The sequence below is a fragment of the Neomonachus schauinslandi genome, chromosome 9, assembly GCF_002201575.2.
Source record: "Neomonachus schauinslandi chromosome 9, ASM220157v2, whole genome shotgun sequence".
Classification (NCBI taxonomy): Eukaryota; Metazoa; Chordata; class Mammalia; order Carnivora; family Phocidae; genus Neomonachus; species Neomonachus schauinslandi.
Window position 1 is genome coordinate 115854398 of NC_058411.1, and position 22741 is coordinate 115877138.

General features: G+C 40.3%; 1 protein-coding gene across 1 annotated transcript in view; it reads left to right on the forward strand.

The window, feature by feature from the left end:
• OCA2 (OCA2 melanosomal transmembrane protein) overlaps positions 1 to 22741 on the forward strand; it is a 518586-nt gene that overhangs the window by 54343 nt on the left and 441502 nt on the right. Inside the window, exons 2-3 of the mRNA XM_021680470.1 lie at positions 17234 to 17332; positions 20093 to 20281. Coding sequence (XP_021536145.1) covers positions 17234 to 17332; positions 20093 to 20281 — 288 coding nt within the window. The remainder of the gene's footprint in view (positions 1 to 17233; positions 17333 to 20092; positions 20282 to 22741) is intronic.

Consider the following 22741-nt stretch of genomic DNA (forward strand, 5'->3'; position numbering starts at 1 on the left):
TCCAGTCTGATAGCCTGGTCTTTTGATTGGGGCATTGAGCCCATTTACATTCAGGGTAACTATTGAAAGATATGAATTTAGTGCCATTGTATTGCCTGTAAGGTGACTGTTACTGTATATTGTCTGTGTTCCTTTCTGGTCTATGTTGCTTTTAGGCTCTCTCTTTGTTTAGAGGACCCCTTTCAATATTTCTTGTAGGGCTGGTTTTGTGTTTGCACATTCTTTTAGTTTTTGTTTGTCCTGGAAGCTTTTTATCTCTCCTTCTATTTTCAATGACAGCGTAGCTGGATATAGTATTCTTGGCTGCCTATTTTTCTCGTTTATTGCTCTGAATATATCCTGCCAGTCCTTTCTGGCCTGCCAGGTCTCTGTGGATAGGTCTGTTGCCAATCTAATGTTTCTACCATTGTAGGTTACATATGTCTTCTCCCGAGCTGCTTTCAGGATTTTCTCTTTGTCTCTGAGACTCGTAAGTTTTACTATTAGATGTCGGGGTGTTGACCTATTTTAATTAATTTGAGAGGGGTTCTCTGTGCTTCCTGGATTTTGATGCCTGTTTCCTTCCCCAAATTAGGGAAGTTCTCTGCTATAATTTGCTCCATTATACCTTCTGCCCCTCTCTCTCTTTCTTCTTCTTCTGGGATCCCAATTATTCTAATGTTGTTTTATCTTATGGTATCGCTTATCTCTCGAATTCTGCCCTCATTATCCAGTAGTTGTTTATCTCTCTTTTTCTCAGCTTCTTTATTTTCCATCATTTGGTCTTCTATCTCACTGATTCTCTCTTCTGCCTCATTTATTCTAGCAGTTAGCGCCCCCATATTTGATTGCACCTTATTATAGCCTTTTTGATTTTGACTTGGTTCGATTTTAGTTCTTTTATTTCTCCAGAAAGGGTTTCTCTAATAACTTCCATGATTTTTTCAAGCCCAGCTAGTATCTTTAAAGTGATGATTCTGAACTCTAGATCCAACATTGTACTGATGTCCGTATTGAGTAGATCCCTGGCAGTCGGTAGTATCTCTGGTTCTTTTTGTTGAGGTGATTTTTTCCATCTTGTCATTTTGTCCAGAGGAGAATAGGTGAATGAGAGAACAAAATGCTAACAGGGTAATAACGTCCCCAGAAAATATACTCTAAACAAATCAGAAAAGACCTGAAGCAGGGGGAAAAGAGAGGGAAAGAGAGAAAAAAGAAAAAGAAAAAAAAAAGATAAAGATAAAAACAAACAAAAACAAACAAAACAAAAAAACCCAGAATATGATGAAATATGATTAGGCTGGTACAAAAATCAGTGCCACACACTAGATTTTGGGTGTATTTTGGTTTGTTAGAAGAAAGTGCCTCCCAAAATTTTAAAGAAAGAAAAACATATATGTACAAAAATAAGGGTTGATATGATGAAAGGATGGAATATGACTGTAAAGATGAAAATTATAAAAAATTTTATAAAAGGAATTGATAAGAAGTTGTTTGAAAAAAGAAAGAAGAAGATTAAAAAAAAAAGAAAAAAAAGAAGGGAGAGAATGTGATCAGGCAGGAGAGTAGAACAAAACCATACAGTAGGGATTTAGGGTATATTTTGATCTGTTAGAAGAAACTATCTCAAAATTTTAAAGAGAGAACACCATATATATATACATATATATATATGCCAAAAATATGGGTAACTACTACGAAGGGATAGAATATGACTCTAAAAATGAAAAAAATCTTTTTTAAAAAAGGGATTGATAAGATGTTGGTTGAAAAGGGAAAAAGAAAAATTGAAAAAAAAAAGACAGTTAAAAAATAATTAACTTTGAAAGACTAAAGAATCATGGTAAAAAAGCCATGGATTCTATGTGCATTATTCCCCTAGCGCTGGAGTTCTGCCATTCTCATTGATGAGTAAACTTGGTCTTGGCTGGCTGTTCTCACTGATCTTCTGGGGGAGGGGCCTGTTGCCATGGTTCCCAAATGTCTTTGCGGGAGTTGGAATTGCCCCACCCTTGCCGGGTCTGGGCTAAGTAATCTGCTCGGGTTTGCTCTCAGGAGCTTTTGTTCCCTGCAAGCTTTCCCTACAGCTTTGGAGGCCGAGAGTGAAAATGGCAGCCTCCCAGTCTTTGTCCCGGAGGAGCCGAGAACTCAGGGCCCACTCCTCAGTGAGCCCCCAGAGAAAAGCAGTCAGTCACTCCCATCTCCCTGATCTCTGGCTGCACTCCATGCTCACCCGGCCTGTGACTGAGTGTTTCTATCTCTGGCACACGACCCCGTGTGGAGTCTCCAAGCCCAGCAGATCCCTGTGGTGCACTCCTGTGCCACTTCTCCTGGGGGAGGAAGGTAAGTCTCCCCGGATCTGCTGCTTGTTGGGTCCCTGCTGTAGGAGCAGTGGCCCGACTGTGCCGCGGATCACAGTTTATGACAACCCTGACCTGAGAGCCCGCACCTCAGCTCCGTCTCTGCAGCCGGCTTCCCTGCTCCGATACCTGGGAGCTCTGCCACACTCAGGCACCCCTGGTCTTTCTGTGACCCCGAGGGTCCTGAGACCACACTCTCCTGCGAGGGTTCCACCCCCAGCTTAGCCATCGGAGTGACGTCCCTCAGCAGACCCGACTTCTAAAAGTTCCGATTTTGTGCTTCGTGGCTCTATCACTTGCCAGAGGCAGCCGACAGAGGCCCCTGCCCCGCCATCTATCCTCCCAAATATTGCCTCGGATTCACGTCTCCGCTTGTCCTACCTTCCAGAAAGTGGTCGCTTTTCTGTTCAGAGAGTTGTTACTATTCTCTTCTTTGATCTCCTGTTGAGTTTGTAAGTGTTCAGAATGGTTTGATCCCTATCCAGCTGAATTCCTGAGAGGAGACGAAATCCAGGTCTCCTACTCCTCCACCATCTTGCTCCCGGCTCAAAAGTGGATGGTATTTTGATGTGGATTGCATTGAATGTGTAGATTGCTCTAGGTAGCATTGACATCTTCACAATATTTGTTCTTCCAGTCCATGAGCATGGAATGTTTTTCCATTTCTTTGTGTCTTCCTCAATTTCTTTCATGAGTATTCTATAGTTTTCTGAGTACAGATTCTTTGCTTCTTTGGTTAGATTTATTCCTAGGTATATTATGGTTTTGGGTGCAATTGTAAATGGGATCGACTCCTTAATTTCTCTTTCTTCTGTCATGTTGTTGGTGTATGGAAATGATTTCTGTGCATTGATTTTATATCCTGCCACTTTACTGAATTCCTGTATGAGTTCTAGCATTTTTGGGGTGGAGTCTTTGGGGTTTTCCACATAAAGTATCATATCATCTGCAAAGTGGCTTATATAATATTTCTTTTATTTCTTTTTGTTGTCTGATTGCTGAGGCTAGGACTTCTAATGCTATGTTAAATAGCAGTGGTGATAGTGGACATACCTGCCATGTTCCTGACCTTAGGGGTTAAGCTCTCAGTTTTTCCCCTTTGAGAATATTCACTGTGGGTTTTTCATAGATGGCTTTTTTGATATTGAGGTAGGTACCCTCTATCTGTACACTCTGAAGAGTTTTAATCAAGAAACGATGCTGTATTTTGTCAAATGCTTTCTCTGCATCTATTGAGAGGGTTATATGGGTCTCATTCTTTCTTTTATTAATGTATTGTATCATGCTGATTGATTTGTGGATGTTGAACCACACTTGCAGCCCAGGAATAAATCTCACTTGGTCGTGGTGAATAATCCTTTTAATGTACTGTTGAATCCTATTGGCTAGTATTTTGGTGAGAATTTTTATAGCCATGTTCATCAGGGATATTGGTCTGTAATTCTCCTTTTTGATGGGGTCTTTGTCTGGTTTGGGGATCAAGGTAATGCTGGCCTCATAAAATGAGTTTGGAAGTTTTCCTTCTATTTCTATTTTTTGTTTTTGTTTTTTAAAGATTTATTTATTTATTTGAGAGCGAGAATGAGAGAGAGAGAGAGTACATGAGAGGGGGGAGGGTTAGAGGGAGAAGCAGTCTCCTCGCTGAGCAGGGAGCCCAATGCGGGACTCAATCCAGGGACTCCAGGATCATGACCTGACCTGAAGGCAGTCGCTTAACCAACTGAGCCACCCAGGCGCCCTATTTCTATTTTTTGGAACAGTTTCAGAAGAATAGGTATTAATTCTTCTTGAAATGTTTGGGATAATTCCCCTGAGATGCCACCTGGCCCTGGGATCTTATTTCTCAGGAGATTTTTGATTACTGCTTCAATTTCCTTAGTGGTTATAGGTCTGTTCAGGTTTCCTATTTCTTCTTGGTTCAGTTTTGGTAGCTTATACGTCTCTAGGAATGCATCAATTTCTTCCAGATTGTCTAATTTGCTGGCATAGAGTTGCTCATAATATGTTCTTATAATTGTTTGTATTTCTTTGGTGTTGGTTGTGATCTCTCCTCTTTCATTCATGATTTAATTTATTTGGGACCTTTCTCTTTTCTTTTTGTTAAGTCTGGCCAGGGGTTTATCAATCTTATTAATTCTTTCAAAGAACCAGCTCCTAGTTTCGTTGATGTGTTCTACTGTTCTTTTAGTTTCTATTTCATTGATTTCTGTTCTGATCTTTATTGTTCTCTTCTCCTCCTGGGTTTAGGCTTTATTTCCTGTTCTTTGTCCAGCTCCTTTAGGTGAGGGTTAAGTTGTGTATTTGAGATCTCTCCTGTTTCTTGAGAAAGGCTTGTATTACTATATACTTTCCTCTTAGGACTGCCTTTGCTGCATCCCAAAGATTTTGAACACTTGTGTTTTCATTTTCATTTGTTTCCATGAATTTTTTTAATTCTTTTTTTAATTTCCTGGTTGATCCATTAATTCTTTAGTAGGATGCTCTTTAGTCTCCATGTATTTGAGTTCTTTCCGATTTTCCTCTTGTGATTGAGTTCTACTTTCAAAGCATTGTGGCCTGAAAATATGCAGGGAATGATCCCAATCTTTTGGTACCAGTTGAGACCTGATATGTGACCCAGGATGTGATCTCTTCTGGAGAATGTTCCATGGGCACTAGAGAAGAATGTGTATTCTGTTGGTTTTGGATAGAATGTTCTGAATATATCTGTGACGTCCATCTGGTCCAGTGTGTCATTTAAAGTCTTTATTTCCTTGTTGATCTTTTGCTTAGATGATCTGTCCATTACAGTGAGGGGGGTGTTAAAGTCCCCCACTATTATTGTATTGTTGTATATGTGTTTCTTTTATTTTCTTATTAAGTGGCTTATATAATTGATTGCTCCCATGTTAGGGGCATAGATATTTAAAACTGTTAGATCTTCTTGTTGGATAGACCCTTTAAGTATGATGTACTGTCCTTCCTCATCTCTTATTATAGTCTTTGGTTTAAAATCTAATTTGTCTGTTTTGTTTTGTTTTTTAAGATTTTATTTATTTGACAGAGAGACACAATGAGAGAGGGAACACAAGCAGGGGGAGTAGGAGAGGGAGAAGCAGGCTTCCCCATGAAGCAGGGATCCTGGTGCAGGGCTCAATCCCAGGACCCTGGGATCATGACCTTAGCCGAAGGCGGATGCTTAACGACTGAGCCACCAGGTGCCCCTAATTTGTCTTTTATAAGGATTGCCACTCCAGCTTTCTTTTGGTGTCCATTAGCCTAGTAAATGGTTTTCCACCCCCTAACTTTCAGTCTAGGTGTGTCTTTGGGTCTAACATGGATGGAGCCATATCCAGACAGCATTTGGATGGGTCTTCTTTTTTTATCCATTCTGATACCCTGTGTCTTTTGATTGGGGCATTTAGCCCATTTACATTCAGGGTAACTATTGAAAGATATGAATTTAGTGCCATTGTATTGTCTGTAAGGTGACTGTTATTGTATATTGTCTGTGTTCCTTTCTGGTCCATGTTACTTTTAGGCTCTCTCTTTGCTTAGAGGACCCTTTTCAATATTTCTTGTAGGGCTGGTTTTGTGTTTTCACATTCTTTTAGTTTTTGTTTGTCCTGGAAGCTTTTTATCTCTCTTTCTATTTTCAATGACAGACTAGCTGGTTATAGTATTCTTGGCTGCATATTTTTCTCGTTTAGTGCCCTGAATATGTCATGCCAGTCCTTTCTGGCCTGCCAGGTCTCCATGGATAGGTCTGCTGCCAATCTAATGTTTCTACCATTGTAGGTTACAGACCTCTTGTCCCAAGCTGCTTTCAGGATTTTCTCTTTGTCTCTGATACTTGTAAGTGTTACTATTAGATGTCAGGGTGTTGACTTGTTTTTCTTGATTTTGAGGGGTGTTCTCTGTGCCTCCTGGATTTTGATGCCTGTTTCTTTCCCCAAATTAGGGAAGTTCTCTTCTATAATTTGCTCCAATATAGCTTCTTCCCCTCTCTCTCTTTCTTCTTCTTCTGGGATCCCAATTATTCTAATATTGTTTCATCTTATGGTATCACTTATCTCTCGAATTCTGCCCTTGTGATCCAGTAGTTGTTTATCTCACTTTTTCTCAGTTTATTTTATTTTTTGAAAAGATTTATTTATTTATTTATTTTTATTTTAATTTTTTATTGTTATGTTAATCACCATACATTACATCATTAGTTTTTGATGTAGTGTTCCATGATTCATTGTTTGTGCATAACACCCAGTGCTCCATGCAGAACGTGCCCTCTTTAATACCCATGACCAGCCTAACCCATCCTCCCACCCCCCTTCCCTCTAGAACCCTCAGTTTGTTTTTCAGAGTCCATCATCTCTCATGGTTCTTCTCCCCCTCCGATTTCCCCCCCTTCATTCTTCCCCTCCTGCTATCTTCTTCTTTTTTTTTTCTTAACATATATTGCATTATTTGTTTTAGAGGTACAGATCTGTTTCAACAGTCTTGCACAATTCACAGTGCTCACCATAGCACATACCCTCCCCAATGTCTATCACCCAGCCACCCATCCCTCCCACCCCACCCCCCACTCCAGCAACTCTCTATTTCCTGTTTCTCAGTTTATTTATTCTCCATCATTTGGTCTTCTTTATCACTAATTTCTCTTCTGACTCATTTGTCCTAGTAATTAGAGCCTCCGTTTTTTATTGCACCTCATTAATAGCCTTTTTGATTTCAACTTGGTTAGATTTTAGTTCTTTTATTTATACAAAGAGGGATTCTCTAGTATCTTCTTTGCTTTTTTCAAGCCCAGCTAGTATCTTTATAATTGTCATTCTGAACTCTAGTTCCGACATCTTACTAATGTTCATATTGATTAGGTCTCTGGCAGTCCGTACTGCTTCTTGTTCTTTATTTTGAGGTGATTTTTTCCGTCTTGTCATTTTGTCCAGAGGAGAATAGATGAATGAGAGAACAAAATGCTAAAAGGGTAACAATAACCCCAGAAAAATGTACACTAAGCAAATCGGAAGAAACCTGAACCCGGGGAGAAAAGAAAGGCAGAAAAAAAAATATGATCAGGCTGGTGAATAGAACAGAGCCACACACTAGATTTTGGGTGTGTTTTGATCTGTTAGAAGAACCTGCCTCCCAAGATTTTAAAGAAAGAATAACATATATATACAAAAATAAGGGTAAATACAATGAAGGGATGGAATATGAATGTAAAGATGAAAATTAAAAAAGATTTTAAAAAAGGATTTGATAAGAATTTGGTTGCAAAAGAATGAAGAAAAATTTTTAAAAAAAGGAGACAATGTGATCAGGCAGGAGACTAGAACAAAGCCATACACTAGATTTAGGGTATATTTTGGTCTGTTAGAAGAAACTGTATCCCAAAATTTTAAAGAAAGAAAAACGTATATATATACAAAAATTAAGGTTAAATACAATGAAGGGATATAATATGACTGTAAAAATTAAAATTAAAAAAGATTTCTAAAAAGGAATTGGTAAGATATTGGTTGAAAAGGGAAAGAAGCAAAATTAAAAAAAAAAGAAATAGAAAAAGAAAACATAAAGAAAATTAAAAAAATTAACTTTGAAAGACTAAAGAATCATGGGAAAAAAACCCATGAATTCTATGTGCTGTATTCCCCTAGCGCTGGAGTTTTGCAGTTCTCATTGATGGTGAACTTGGTCTTCGCTGGCTGTTCTTGCTGATCTTCTGGGGGAGGGGCCTGTTGCAGTGATTCTCAAATGTCTTTGCCTGAGTCGGAATTGCATTGCCCTTGCCAGGGGCCAGGCTGAGTAATATGCTTGGGTTTGCTCTAGGTAGCTTTTATTCCCTGCAAACTGTCCATACAGCTTTGGAGGACGAGAATGAAAATGGCAGCCTCCCAATCTCTGGCCTCTGAGGAGCCAAGATCTCAGGGCCCCACTCCTCAGTGAGCCCTCAGAGAAAAGCAGTCAATCACTCCCATCTCCCTGGTCTCCGCCACACTCTGTGCTCACCTGGCCTGTGACCCAGTGTTTCTATCTCTGGCACACAACCCCATGTGAAGTTTCCAAACCCAGCAGATCCCTGTGGTGCGGTCCTGTGCCGCTCCCCCAAGGGGAGGAAGGGGAGTCTCCCTGTATCTGCTGCTTGTTGGGCCCCTGCTCAAAGAAGAGTAGTGGCCCGACTGTGCTGGAGAATATGGTTTATGGCAAGCCCAAGCTGAGAGCCCACTCCTTGACTTTGTCTTTGCAGCTGGCTTCCCCACTCCAATACCTGGGAGCTCTGCCACACTCAGTCACCCCTGGTCTTTCTGTGACCCTGAGGGTCCTGGGACCATACCGTCCCAGGGAGGGTTCCACCCACTGCTTAGCCGCTGGAGTGATGTCCCTCAGCAGAGCAGACTTCGAAGAAATGTTCCGATTTTGTGCTCCGCTGCTCTATCACTTGCTGGTGGCTGGCTGATGGAGGTTCCCTCCCCCCGTGGTCTATCTTCCCAAATATCGCCTCAGATTCACTTCTCCGAACGTCCTACCTTCCAGAAATTGATCACTTTTCTGTTCAGAGAATTGTTGCTATTCTTTTCTTTGATCTCCTGTTGAATTTGTAGGTGTTCAGAATGGTTTGATATCTAGCTGAATTGCTGGGACCAGACGAAATTTAGGTCTCCTATCCTCTGCCAATCTTGCTCCTCCCGGTAAGATTTTTTTTTAATTCCCTATGATCCTCTGCACTATTTCTTATATTCCACATATCAGTGAATATCAGTAAGTTATGAAGTTTAATTTTCATAAACCAGTTGGCACCTGTTTTGCCCTATCCCTTTGCTTTCTAATATGGGACCACTTTCTGGAATTTTGTATTTATAATTCCTGTATGTGTGTGCTTGTGTATCTCTCTTTCTCTCTCTCCCCATCTCTCTATTTATTCTAAAACCAAGTAAATGGATTCTAAACAATGTATTATTTAGTGTTGCTTGTTTGTAAGCTTTATAAAAGTTATATCCTGTATGTATTCTTCCATGAATTCCTTTCTTCACTCAACATTATGTTTCTAACACTTACCCATATTGCTTTGTTTAACTGTAGTTCCTCCAGTTTCACTGCTGTGTAAAATTTTATTTGTGTGAATATCCTGGTGCATGTTGATTTTGTATCTTTCAACTTCACTGAATTTCATTTTATTAGTTTTAACAATTGTGTGTGTGAGTGTGTGTGTGCATTCATGTGTGTGTGTAATCTTCAGAATATTCCACATATTAGCTCATGTCATCTGTGAACAGGGATAATTTTTGTGTTTCTTTCCAATTTGAATGCATTTTATTTCTTTTTCTTGCCTAGTTGATCTGGCTAGAGCTCCCAGTACTATATTGATTAGAAGCAAAACAGGTATCCTCAAATTGTTCTTCATCTTATAGGAAAAGCTTTCATTATTTACCTTTGAGTATGATGTTAGCTGTTTTTCATATGGCCTTTATTATGTTGTAGTTTCCTTTTATTCCTAATTGCTGAATATTTTTATAATGAAAGTGTGTTGAACTTTGTCATATACTTTTCTGCATCAATAGATGGTCATGTGGTTTTTTTTCCCTTCGCTCTGTTAATGTAGTGTTTCATTGATTGATTTTCATATTTTGAACCATCCTTGAATTACAGGAATAGATTCACCTTGGTCATAGTGTATAATCCTTTTAATATGCTGCTGAACTGACTTGCTAGTATTTTGTTGAGGATTTTTTGCATCAGTATTCATCAGGGATATTGGTGTATGGTTTTCTCCTCTTGTAGTGTTTTGGTATCAAGGTAATGCTGATCTCATTGAATGAGTGTCCCCTCCTTTTCAGTTTTTTAGGAGAGTTTGAGGAGGTGATGTTAATTCTTCTTTAAACATTTGGTAGAGTGCATCAGCTAAGCAATCTGGTTCAGGGCTTTTTTTATTGTTGTTGGGAAGTTTTTGATTACTGATTCAATTTCCTTAATAGTTGCAGGTCTATTCAGATTTTCTTTTTCTTCATTATCAGTGTTGGTAGGTTGTGTATAGCTAGGAATTTGCCCATTTTATATAGGTTATCCAATTTATTAGCATATAATCATTCATAGTATGCTTGTATAATCCTTTTTATTTCTGTAAAATTAATAGTAATGTTCCTGCTTTCATTTCTGATTTTAGTAATTTGAGTTTCTCTTTTTTCTTAGTCAATCTAGCTAAAGATGTATCAATTTTATTGATCTTTGCAAAGAACCAACTTTTGATTTCATTGATTTTCTCTATAGTTTTTCTCATCTCTGTTTTATTAGTCACCTCTCTAATCTTGATTTTCTTACTTCTGTTAGCTTTTGGGTTTAGTTTATTCTTCATTATCTAGTTTGTTAAGGTATAAAGTTAGATTGTTGATTTGAGATCTTTCTTCTGTTTAAATGTAAATGCAGCTATAGATTTCCCTCTTAGTACTGCTTTTCGTTCATCCCATAAATTTTGGTATGTTGTGTTTTCATTGTCATTTTTCTCAGGGCATTTGTCTCAAACTGTATTAGTTTGCTAGGGCTGCCATAACAAAATAGCACAGACAGGGTGTTTTAAACAACAGAAATTTATTTCCTCATAATTTTGGAGGCTATAAGTCCAAGATCAAGGGGCTGGCAGGGTTGGTTACCTCGAATGCCTCTCTCCTTGGCATGCAGATGCTTGCCTTCCTAGATGGCTATCTTCCTACTGCCCCTTTACACTGTCATTGTACATGAATCTTTGGTGTTTCTCTTCTTATAAGGATACCAGTCAAATTGGACTAGAACCCACCCTAATGGCCTCATTTAACTTAATCACCTATTTTAAAGATATCTCCAAATACAGTCATATTATAAGGTACTGGGGGTTAGGGCTTCAACAGATGAGAGGTTTTTTGGTTTTTTTTTTTTTTTTTTTTTTTGGTTGGAGGTGTACACAATTCAGCTCAGAGAAGATATTTTCTAATTTCCCTTGTGATTTCTTCTTTGACCCATTGGTTGGTTGAGTGTTTTGTTTAATTTCCACATATTTGTGAATTTTTCAATTTCCCTTTTGTTATTGATTTCTAGTTAATTCTATTGTGATTGGAAAAGATATGTTATATGATTTCAAACTTTCAAAATTTATTAAAACTTGTTTTATGGTATAACATATGGTCTATCCTGGAGAACGTTACATGTGTACTTGAAAGAAATGTGTAATTTCGCTCTTGTTGGGTAGATTGTTCTCTGTAGGTCTTTTAAGTCCAGTTGGTTTATAGTGTTGTGTAAGGCCTCTAGTTCCATATGTATCTTTTGTTTGATTTCTAACTATTATTGAGAGTGGGGCATTGAAGTCTCTAGCCATTATTGTAGAACTATCTATCCCTTCAATTATGTCAGTGTCTGCCTCATATCTTTTGGAGCTCTGATGTTTGGTGCATATTATTTATAATTGTTATTGGTAGAATATAGTTGAATCATGTTTTTTGTTTTGTTTTGTTTCTGTTTTAATCCCTCTTCCACTCTCCCTGCTTGTGTTCCTTCTCTCACTTTGTCTCTCTCTGTCAAATAAATAAATAAAATCTTTTTTTTAAAAAAGGCAGAGTTTGGCAGAGGGAGACAAAGTGAGAGAAGGAACACAAGCAGGGAGAGTGGAAGAGGGAGAAGCAGGCTTCCTGCTGATCAGGGAGTCCAATGCAGGACTCGATCCCAGGACCTGATCATGGATCATGACCTGAGCCAAAGGCAGACGCTTAATGACTGAGCCACCCAGGTGCCCCTAAACTCTGCCTTTTGATTGAGTTTAGTATATTGATATTTAAGGTTATCATTCATACAGAAAGAATTACTTTTGGCATTTTGTTTTATGTTTTCTGTATGTTTTATGGCTTTTTGCCCCTCATTTCCTTCATTATTGCCTTCCTCCTTTACTGCCTTCCTTTGTGTTTAGTTGACTTTTTGTAGTGACATATTTTGATTCTCTTCTCATTTTTTTGGTGTACATTTTATTATGTTCTTTGTGTTTCCAGTGACAATTAGATATGACATTCTAAAGTTATAACAACCAAATTTGAATTGATACCAACTTAACTTCAACTGCATACAAAAACTCTACTTCTATATAGTTTTGCCCCTCTTTGTTATTGATATCACAAATTACATTTTTGTATGTTATGTACCTATTAGCATAGATTTATCATTATTTTTATGCATTTATTTTTTAAATCCTGCAGAAAATAACTAGTGGGGGTGTTAGGTTGAAGAAGTGGGAAACTGCCATCATGTTTTCTACTTCTTCACTCACAACTGATTACAAACATTGCCCCTGAGCAGCCTGGACTATAGGCTCCCTTTTTTGCACTTAATTAAACTTAAAAGCCTGGCTATGCTTGGACAGAACAATGATAGACTCTCTGAAGTTCTGACTGTATTTGTAAGGAATTACAGTCTCCTCCCAACTCTCCTAAAAAATGGCACATGAGTGGGTGGCAGCTTCCCTGCTCACTTTCCTTCCTCAGATCTGCTTTCTCTCAATGGACACACTTGGCTCTTTTCTGTGTGATCACTTTTGGGGCAAACCCCACTTTTCCCAGCCTGCTGGTTTGCTTTTTTCCTTCTGGAAAGGTACCTTGGACCAGTGAATCCAGTATGAAAACAGGCCAGAAACAAGAGTCAGAGAGAGAGAGGAAGAGAGGGAGGAAGGCAGTGGAATCATTTTGCACTCCTTGTTACTGGCTCTGCATTCCCTGCCAAGCAGAGCTGGCTTCTGTCCTGCATTGATGGTCTCTACATCATACAGAGCTTGAGAAAGAACGAGAGCAAACTTCTTCCTCTACCACTGATAACCAAACCACTACCTCTCCAGCGTGTCCTTTGCACTAATCATTGTCTCTTGTCTGGCCTTTAGAAATGTGAATCTTCTCATAAGTGTTAATATATTAGGTATTCAGTATTTTTCAACATTCTTGGATACTTTTTTCTTTTTTTTAAGATACTTTTTTCTTAATAAAATGACATAAGCACCATAAGACTACTGTTTGGATCTAGAAAGAACTAGGGTGTCTGGAGCTAAGAAAACTGCTATAGACAGGGGAGGGCTGGGAGGTATTGCCAACACACTGTACCATCTTGCAGGTTGGCTTATTTACAATCACGGCAGCAAGATTTCTTGACAATGGTGGATCTGAATCAATTCTAGCTGTTTAAAATTACTGCTTCAGGATCTAAAATGTGGCTAATACCCAGGGCTTTGGGGACAGGGATTTGTTCCCTTCCATAACTGAAAGGCATAGTAAGGCTCTCTGTGGACCATAAACACCAAGACACTTTTTGCCCAGTGACTCCACTTCTAGGAATCTGTTCCAGGAAACTATTGGAGGCACACACAAAGACTTATCTACTAGGACTCTCATAATGTTTGTTACTTATATTAGTAAAGAACTAGAAATTCCCTAAATTTCCAACAACAGGTGGATGGTTAAGCCTAATGTGGTGATCCATGTAATGGAATATGATGCCAACATGTAAATCAGATTGTAGAAGAACATTTAATAACACAGAAATGCTAATGACATATCTAAGTTAAACAATTAGAGGACGAAGCCATTTATTTGTTTGAATGTATGTCTGGACATGTATATATTTGAAGCTGACTTTATTATTATTTTTTTATTATGTTCAATTAGCCAACATATAGTACATCATTAGTTTTTGATGTAGTGTTCAACGATTCATTCATTGCATATAACACCCAGTGCTGACTTTAAAACTGTTCGTTTATATGTAGGAAAAAAAAAAAAACCCCGAAAGGAAGTTCTTTATTTTTTATTTTTTAAAGTATTTAAATTCCAGTTAGTTAACATACAGTGTAATGTTAGTTTCAGGTGTACAATATAGTGATTCAACACTTCCACACAACACCCAGTGCTCATCACAACAAGTGCACTCCTTAATCCCCATCATCCATTTAACCCATCCCCCCATCCACCTCCCCTCTGGTAACCATCAGTTTGTTCTCTATAGTTAAGAGTCTTTAAATGTTAACAGCTGGTATCTTTGAAATACAGAATTATATACAATCATTTTATCTGTTATCCTCTTCTGTAGTTTCCAAATTATTCAAATAAGTATTGCCCGCTTATAAGTTTACAGGCATATACGAAATTTGCACATGTATACAGAGTTGTTGAGACACTAGGGAAAATAGATACTGTTGAATTTCGTGAATTTTGAAAACACCTGGGCTTAGATGTGAAGTCAGAAAAATGTCAATGAGATTTCTTTTTTCAGGAGGAGAAAAGGTCAGGAATAATATAGATCTCATCAATATATTCTACCTTAATTAAGTCAGAAAGAAAAATGACTCCGAAATATGTGTTTCTTGGGCAATCCTGAATCTTCTCTATATGTAGTTTCTGAGTTTTCTATCTTCCAGGACAGCAGATCAGGGATCCTGTGAAGTAACAGGGTCTAAAGCCCTCTCTGAGCTTCTTTTCTTTGCAAAAAAGAAATGGACTTGGAACAATCGAAAATAATGTCTGGACAGTGTCAGATTAAGTTTAAATTTGGAATAGCCTGAAGTCTCTGGGTAATTTCCTAGCAAAACTTAATTTTATTTCTGGCTTTTTAGAATCACAACTAAATATTAAAAAGCTTAGAAACTACTCCCTGTACACTTATCTACAATTATAAAACACTGTGTGTACACAAAGTGCAATTAGAAATGTTAAATAATGAAATGAGCCAGATGTGCACACCTCAGGGAAAATAAAATGTACTCTTGACATTTCCCCCTTTCCAATTTTCCTCCTTCATGGCCATAAGGTGAATTCTCAGCATTGCACAATGTGGTGCTGCTGTGAGCTGTGCTGAGAACCTGTGGGTAGTGCTTTCTAAGGAGCAACAGCACCTCCACTCTCTTGAACATTTTCTGCTCTTCAGAGGGTCAGTGGTGATTCTGAGCACATTATTGATCTAATAATGCTTTAGAAAACTGTTCCAGTGAGTCAAAAAGACACCTCATGCAAACAAGCTATGATTACTGGGATTTAACTAATTCATTAAGTATTTAAGCACCTACATTTAACTGGGTACCAGTTAAGGTACCAGATAAAACAAGATGGAAATAACATGGCAGCCATTCATAAGAGGCTCACAGTGTAATAGAAATAATTGAATTGAATTGAAGCCGAACTATGCTTACCATTTACATCTCCTAATTTAGTGTGACTCACTTTACTGAGTTTTTCCTTTAAATCCACACTATACAGATGAGAAAATGGAAGCTCAGAGTGGTTAAATAATGTGAATGAGGCATGGTAACAGTCACCTTTCCCAGAAATGCTATGTAACAGACCATGCCAGGGAGTAACAGAAAACACTGGATATTAGTTGACTCATTGAGACGTTTATCTAAATCTGTCTGAGGCCCTTCTTTATTTACAGTTATGAGACATGAAAAATTAAAAAACCCAACTAATTGTTTAAGCCAGTTTGAACAGCTAACAGCTAAAGTGCATGAAACTATTAAATCCCTCAAGTGGAACTCATCTTCCACCTCTGCTCTCATGCATGCTAGTTAGGGCATCTGTTCTACACCTTGTTCTCTGCTGTGCTCGTCTCCCTGGCTATTAAAGCTCCTGAGGACAGAGTCCTCTCACATCTGTGTTCCCCTATAAATGCACAGGGCTGCCCAGAGGTGCTACTCAGAGGACACATCGCTGGCCCAAGACAGACTCTCTTCCTGGCTTCAGTGTGGAGTGGTGGGTATTGTTGGACACAGCTCAGGGCCCTGGTTTCATTCACCCATGAAACCAGGGTCTTATTGACTGTTGTCACAGGTGCATGTTGGAATGAGAAGGAGAAAAGGGGGTGGGAATATTTTTCTTTCCTTTCTCTGTATTTATGATTTGAAGTACTATTATTGCCCAGGTGAGTGTTTCATGGCATCCACAGCAGCTCTGTGTGGCCTGGGCTCCTTAAGGAAAGGCAGTGTATTTGCGTATAAAATGACATATTCCCAACAGGAATGAAAATGATTTCTGCAGCTTTCCACGAAGAGCTGGTTGCTTTTAAACGTCATGTGTCCTTGAATGAGGTGCCCATATATGCTTGTGTGTTCTCTTGTGCCTGTGCAATTACTTCCATCTTAAAGGCTCCTGATTTGGATAAGTTTATGGTGGCCCTTCCTCTAGTGCAGGCCAGCACAGTGGAAGGGGGTCCCACACAGTGTGAGCCTTTGCTTTGCTTCACTTGTGGCTCCCATCCCCCTGAGAGACCCCTCCTTGCCATTTTATCATTTCATTTTCACCCTGTGGGCCCTGACTTCTGCTGCTTGGTCTTTGATGGGAAGCCAGTAGGATATTTTTTTTTTAAAGATTTATTTATTTGAGAGAGCGAGAATGAGAGAGAGTACATGAGAGGGGGGAGGGTTAGAGGGAGAAGCAGGCTCCCCGCCGAGCAGGGAGTCTGATGCGGGACTCGATCCCGGGACTCCAGGATCATGACCCAAGCCGAAGGCAGTCGCTTAACCAACTGAGCCACCCAGGTGCCCGTCAGTAGGATATTTTCAATGTGTGATATTTAAATACTGTGATATTAGGAAGTAGAATTTTCTGAGTATAGAAAGGCCCATCAGACTCTGAATGGTTTTCTCCATGAAAAGTTCTGCATGGAATGGTAAAGCCTAAAATTATCAATCCTACAGCATCTGGTCTCCTACGTGAGTTTTTGTTTTGTACTGCCAACATGGTTATGCTGGGGAGGAGAGCTGTTTCTAATTGTCTTTCCTAAAACTCCAGCTTTTTACAATTCAGATGTAAAATTCAGTGTAAAATTTATCACTGAATCTCAGGCATGTTCTTGGATATAGCCCCAATTACCAGTGAACACCTCCACCATTGTGTTGGTGATCCTTTTTCCTTCATTGTGTCTTTCAGGTCTCACTCTTCTTTACCTCAGTTCTTCAACTCCAGGTCAAAAGACCTCTGCTTTACAGAAAACACTCCTTTGCTGAGAAATTCCTCACAAGATAAAGGGTGAGTTTCCCTCCACCCACTTCTTATAAAATTAAGAAAGCTCTGAACATTGCCCTTGGCACTTATACTGGAGAATTTCTTCCCGAGAGGTGAATTTTTCTCTGACACGTTGTTTGGTCTCTGCCAGATCCCTGTCAGTTCAGTGTAGGATATATTCATGATTCTAGTAGTTGTACTCTGTGGCTTATGAATTTCCAAATAACCTTGAGCATACCCCTGCAGTGATTAAATAACACATGTGCACATTCATGCATATACACAGCTCTGATGGGCCGTCTTACCAGGCCAGAGCTTCTGAACCAGGGGTAAGGAAGGCATCATCCAGAGATATTTTTTTGTTGTCATAGCTGGGGCAGGGGTACTACTGGCATTTAAGGGTAAAGGCCAGGGATGCTGCTTAACATCCTACAGATGTTAAGGGACACTTCCCCACAACAAAGAATTATCTGGCTCAAATGTCATTAGTGGTAAGGTTTAAAAATGTATGATTTAAGAGGAACCTCCACTTCCTGCAACTTTGAGGTCCTATTGGGTACAAACAGGATGGTTCTGGAATCTCTGAGCAGAGCTGATCTGGAGGATAACTCTGTCCCCTAGGATGAAGGGCCCTGCCCCGGTTTCCAAGCTCATCTCTTCTTCTTTTTGCAGACAAACTTCCGGAAGCCTGAACCACTTGCTCAGTATCCCCTGACTGACTCCCTGCACATTACAAACTTGGTGGCATTGTCGTGGACTCTTCCTTTTCTACCCTCTGACCCCACGCACCTGCATTGGCAGGCAGGCTACCATGTTACCTGCCCTTACCTCCCTCCCATCCTCTGAGGAGCTGCCCACCCTCTTTCCAGCCCTGTCTGCAACCATGTGGATGGGACTTCATACTTTATAGAATGTATCAGAATTCTTTGGGGTACTTGTATGCCATGTGGATTCCTAGCCTCACTTGCCAAAGACTCACCCCATTTAGATAGGGTGTAAGAATGTGGATTTAATCACCTCCTGGTGCAGGGACAATCTGGCTCCCTCCAGAAGATTCTGATGACAAGGTGTGTCTTCCTGCAAAAGTCCCCACTGAGCCCTTTGACTAGACGAACTTCCTCCTGTTCTGGCTCTCCAGGGCAGTCTCACTCAACTTCAAAGGGGCTCAAATGTCACCTCCTTTGTGAAACATTGGTCCCCCACAACTCCCTCAAGAGTCAATGCTTCTTCTGTGCTCTCAAATACACATTCATACCCATACTTTAGAACATGCCTTATGTTCCATGGTTATGCCTGCCAGCCTGCCTCTTCTTCATCTCACATCCTAGTGTCCAGCACAGTCCCTGCAGCCAGGAGGATAACTTAATTTTTCTCCATTTCTCCTAATAAATAACTTTGAAAACAGACACTTCAAATATCAATTCCCTTAATGCTTTCCTTTGAATTACTTGGTAAATAATGAAGGTTATTTTAGAACTCATGTTTCATTGGAAAAGCATAATGTGTAAGCATTTGTCCTGGGCACATGGAGCACAGAAACATGCCCCGGGATGCCAAGCTGTGCCTCAAGTCAAAAACTACATACCTACAGAGGAGCAGAACATGGGTCAGGTTTGCTTATAAAACGTTTTCCTTCTTTTCAAGGTGTTGAGGGCAGGAATATGCAGCTGATGGTATTAGGAGCAGAGCATGCTGTGCATCTGCACTGACCAGCCTAGTAGCTACTTGTCACAGGCATTATTCAAAGCTAAATTAATTAAAATTAATTAAAATTAAAAATTCAGTCTTCAGTTACACACTTCAAGTGGCCCATGAGGATGTGTGACTACCATACTGGATAGGAGAGAGAACATGCCCATCACCACAGAAAATTCTATTGCACAGCATTGTTCTAGATATACTGACATTAGCTTTCTTCTTGCCACTTCTAAAAGAAGTTTCCTTAGTTCCAGTTTGTCTCTCCCTCCGATTTCCCCCCTTCATTCTTCCCTTCCTGCTATCTTCTTCTTCTTCTTCTTTTTTTAAACATATATTGTATTATTTGTTTCAGAGGTACAGATCTGTGATTCAACAGTCTTGCACAATTCACAGCGGTCACCATAGCACATACCCTCCCCAATGTCTATCACCCAGCCACTCCATCCCTCTCACCCCCTCCCACTCCACCACCCTCAGTTTGTTTCCCGAGATTAAGAATTCCTCATTAAGAAGTCCACATGTAATTTTGAGAAAAGTTTATGATTCCTTTTGAATCATTCTTCTAGATAGAGGTTCCATTCTTGGGCCCATCTAGTCCAGCACTGATGTTCTCCACTCCTGCTCATGCTCATGTATAGGCTGGGTGGAAAAGCCAGGTAGACCATCTTCCCTATAGCTCTATTATAGAAAGATAATTGTAGGCCTACACCCCTCATTCTGCTTCAGGACAGGTGTAACAACTAGGTACTGAGAACTCTAGCACAATCAAGGAGAAAGCAAATACTGAAATGGACTGGAGTGGGTCTGAGCCAGAAACAGCTTTATTGGAAAGTTCCAAACTCAGAACAAGCTGATGTTTCTTGAAGGTCCACAAATCATATGCATGACCCCAAATGATTTTCCTTAAGCTAAGTGTTCTGTGATGTCAAGAAAGACCCATTCCCACCAGTTTGACAGCACTAAAATGTCTGTGGTCCATTTAAAAACCAGAATTGATTCCACATTTCATACTTACCACTGAAATGAAATCTTATTTTGGAGATGCTACTATTTCTGTGAAAATAACCACAAAGCCTTGCTTTCCAGGTCATGGTGCATGCCTATTTGCCATCCAGAGTTCATCACTGCTGAAGAATCTTGGGGCAAGAGCTCAGCTGAGTGGGAGGCAGGATCCCTGTTGAGCAAAGACTTGGCTGGTTCCTCTGGATCTGCCTCCCAAGAGAAGGGGGAGCATCTGGACAGCGCTCATATCAGGTTCCGTCTTTTGAAGCTGAGGTAGGAGGACTGGGAGTGCTAGCACTGGCACAGGGTGACGGTTGCACAGAGCATCCCTCTTGCCTGGGACTAGGCTGGGGGCAGTTCTCACCCTCACTGCATCCTTCCCAACCAACAGAGTGAAGGTGAGGTAGAAGGGTTTTCACATTTGGCCAGGCTGCACTTTTCCTGGAAGGTTATCTACCTTTTCTTTTTTTTTTTTTTTTTGAGAATTTTCATTTCTTTCTTTCTTTATTTTTTAATTCTTATGTTAATCCCCATACATTACATCATTAGTTTTAGATGAAGTGTTCCATGATTCATTGTTTGTGCATAACACCTAGTGCTCCATGCAGAACGTGCCCTCTTTAATACCCACCACCAGGCTAACCCATCCTCCCACCCCCCTCCCTTCCAGAACGCTGTTTGTTTTTCAGAGTCCATCCTCTCTCATGGTTCGTCTACCCCTCCGATTTCCCCCGCTTCATTCTTCCCCTCCCGCTACCTTCTTCTTCTTTTTTTTTCTTAACATATATTGCATTACTTGTTTCAGAGGTACAGATCTGAGATTCAACAGTCTTGCACACTTCACAGCGCTTACCAGAGCACATACCCTCCCCAGTGTCTATCACCCAGTCACCCCATCCCTCCCACCCCCCACCACTCCAGAAACCCTCAGTTTGTTTCCTGTGATTAAGAATTCCTCGTATCAGTGAGGTCATATGGGTTATCCACCTTTTCTCCAGGCCCTGGAATATATGTAAGGTGGCACTGTGGAGCCACTAGTGTGGAGCCTGTAAGGAAAGCCCAGTTACAAACATAAATGACTGACATCCTACACTCCTTGTTTGTGTTGTAGGGGTCTTCATGGCATGACCTCAGTTTGCAGATAGAATCAGTTCACTTCAGCAGTCCCTGTGGTATAGTGTTGTGTTTTATTTATTTATTTATTTATGACAAGATTTTATTTATTTATTTGACACAGAGAGAGAAAGCACAAGCAGGGGAAGTGGCAGGCAGAGGGAGAAGCAGACTCCCTGCTGAGCAGAGAGCCGGATGTGGGGCTCGATCCCAGGACCCTGGGATCATGACCTGAACCGAAGGCAGATGCTTAAACTGACTGAGCCACCCAGGTGTCCCCCCTGTGATGTTTTAAAATGATATTATTGTTGATATTAATACTGATATTATCCCTTGTAGTTGGCAATGAAGCATGTTATTAGAAGGGTTGGCTCTTGCGCCAGGGCTCATCCTTCAGGAAGCTGTGTTGTCCAGCCTGGTGTGAGCTGGGACCCCAAGGCTGTGAGGAAGGGGGTTGGTGGTAGTGGTGGTGGAAAAGCTACGCTTGCACATGCAGAGGAGGACTTAGGCATGCATGTGTGTGGGAAAGCTGAGGGCATTATGTTGGACCATGCGAACTGGCCAGCCAGAGCTGGAGTACTATTGCTCTCCCTACTTTGTCTGCTGTGCCTCCATAGGCACATTTATTTAAAAGAAAGGTTTTGTTGAGAGCGACATGTTTGGAAGTGGCATCTCTAAGTACAGAATAAGGCTTGGGGACCAGGACCACGAGGTCCTCATTCCAGATATGCTCTGAGGTAGCTGAGGGACCAGCAGAGGCAGACACCTCCGTTAAGCTGTTTCCTTGTCACCTTGTATCTCCCTCACTACACAGCCTTGCAAGGGCTCCTGCTAAGATGGTCTGTGGGAAAGCTGTGAGAAGACACTATGTAGCTATAAAATAATTGTATTATTGTTTGTCTACATTAGCGTACCTGTCTTTTCTGAAGCTGTTTGAAGGCCTGATTAGAAATGTACCTATCTGCATGCCCAAAGTGCACCTGTTTGTGTGCAGAGAGGCCCACTTGCATTGTTCTATTGACCCTTCTAGGAATCTTGAGAGGTAGATGAAGGAAGGGACTTCAGGGAGGATAAGGATTTTGCCTGGGGTCATGCAGCTTGTAAGCTGAGGGGGGTCGGCAGGGATGTGATCTCCATATCCCCCACCCGTGCTTGACCATGGAGATTATGTTTCCCAACATGTTTCCCAGCCCTGTGTTGCTTTTTCATGATTACTGGTCTCAGCTGCCAGCATATAGATGACAAATATTTGGCCACAGAATCTGCTATGAAATTAAGTGAATTGTGTGAAAATGTGTGAATAGGGATCTGGCCCTAAAGACCACCAGGTTGGTGAGCTCTGACACTGTTAACACCCATCCTCAACTGGTTGGTTCACAGCTCGAGAGGATGCCAGGTTCTTCAACAGTCCCACACCATAGAAAAATTTAAACAAGTATATTTGAGACTTTACATTTTGTAGTTGCTTTATCTTCTAGGATTCATGGAATAGTTGCATTGAGCTTGCCACTGAACTAAAAGACTTAGTGCCATTCTTTTTAACAGGTCTAAAATGTACCATTTATGATCATTGGGAAACTTGTAAAACATATTTTGGATTGTCATCTCTGCTGTATATGT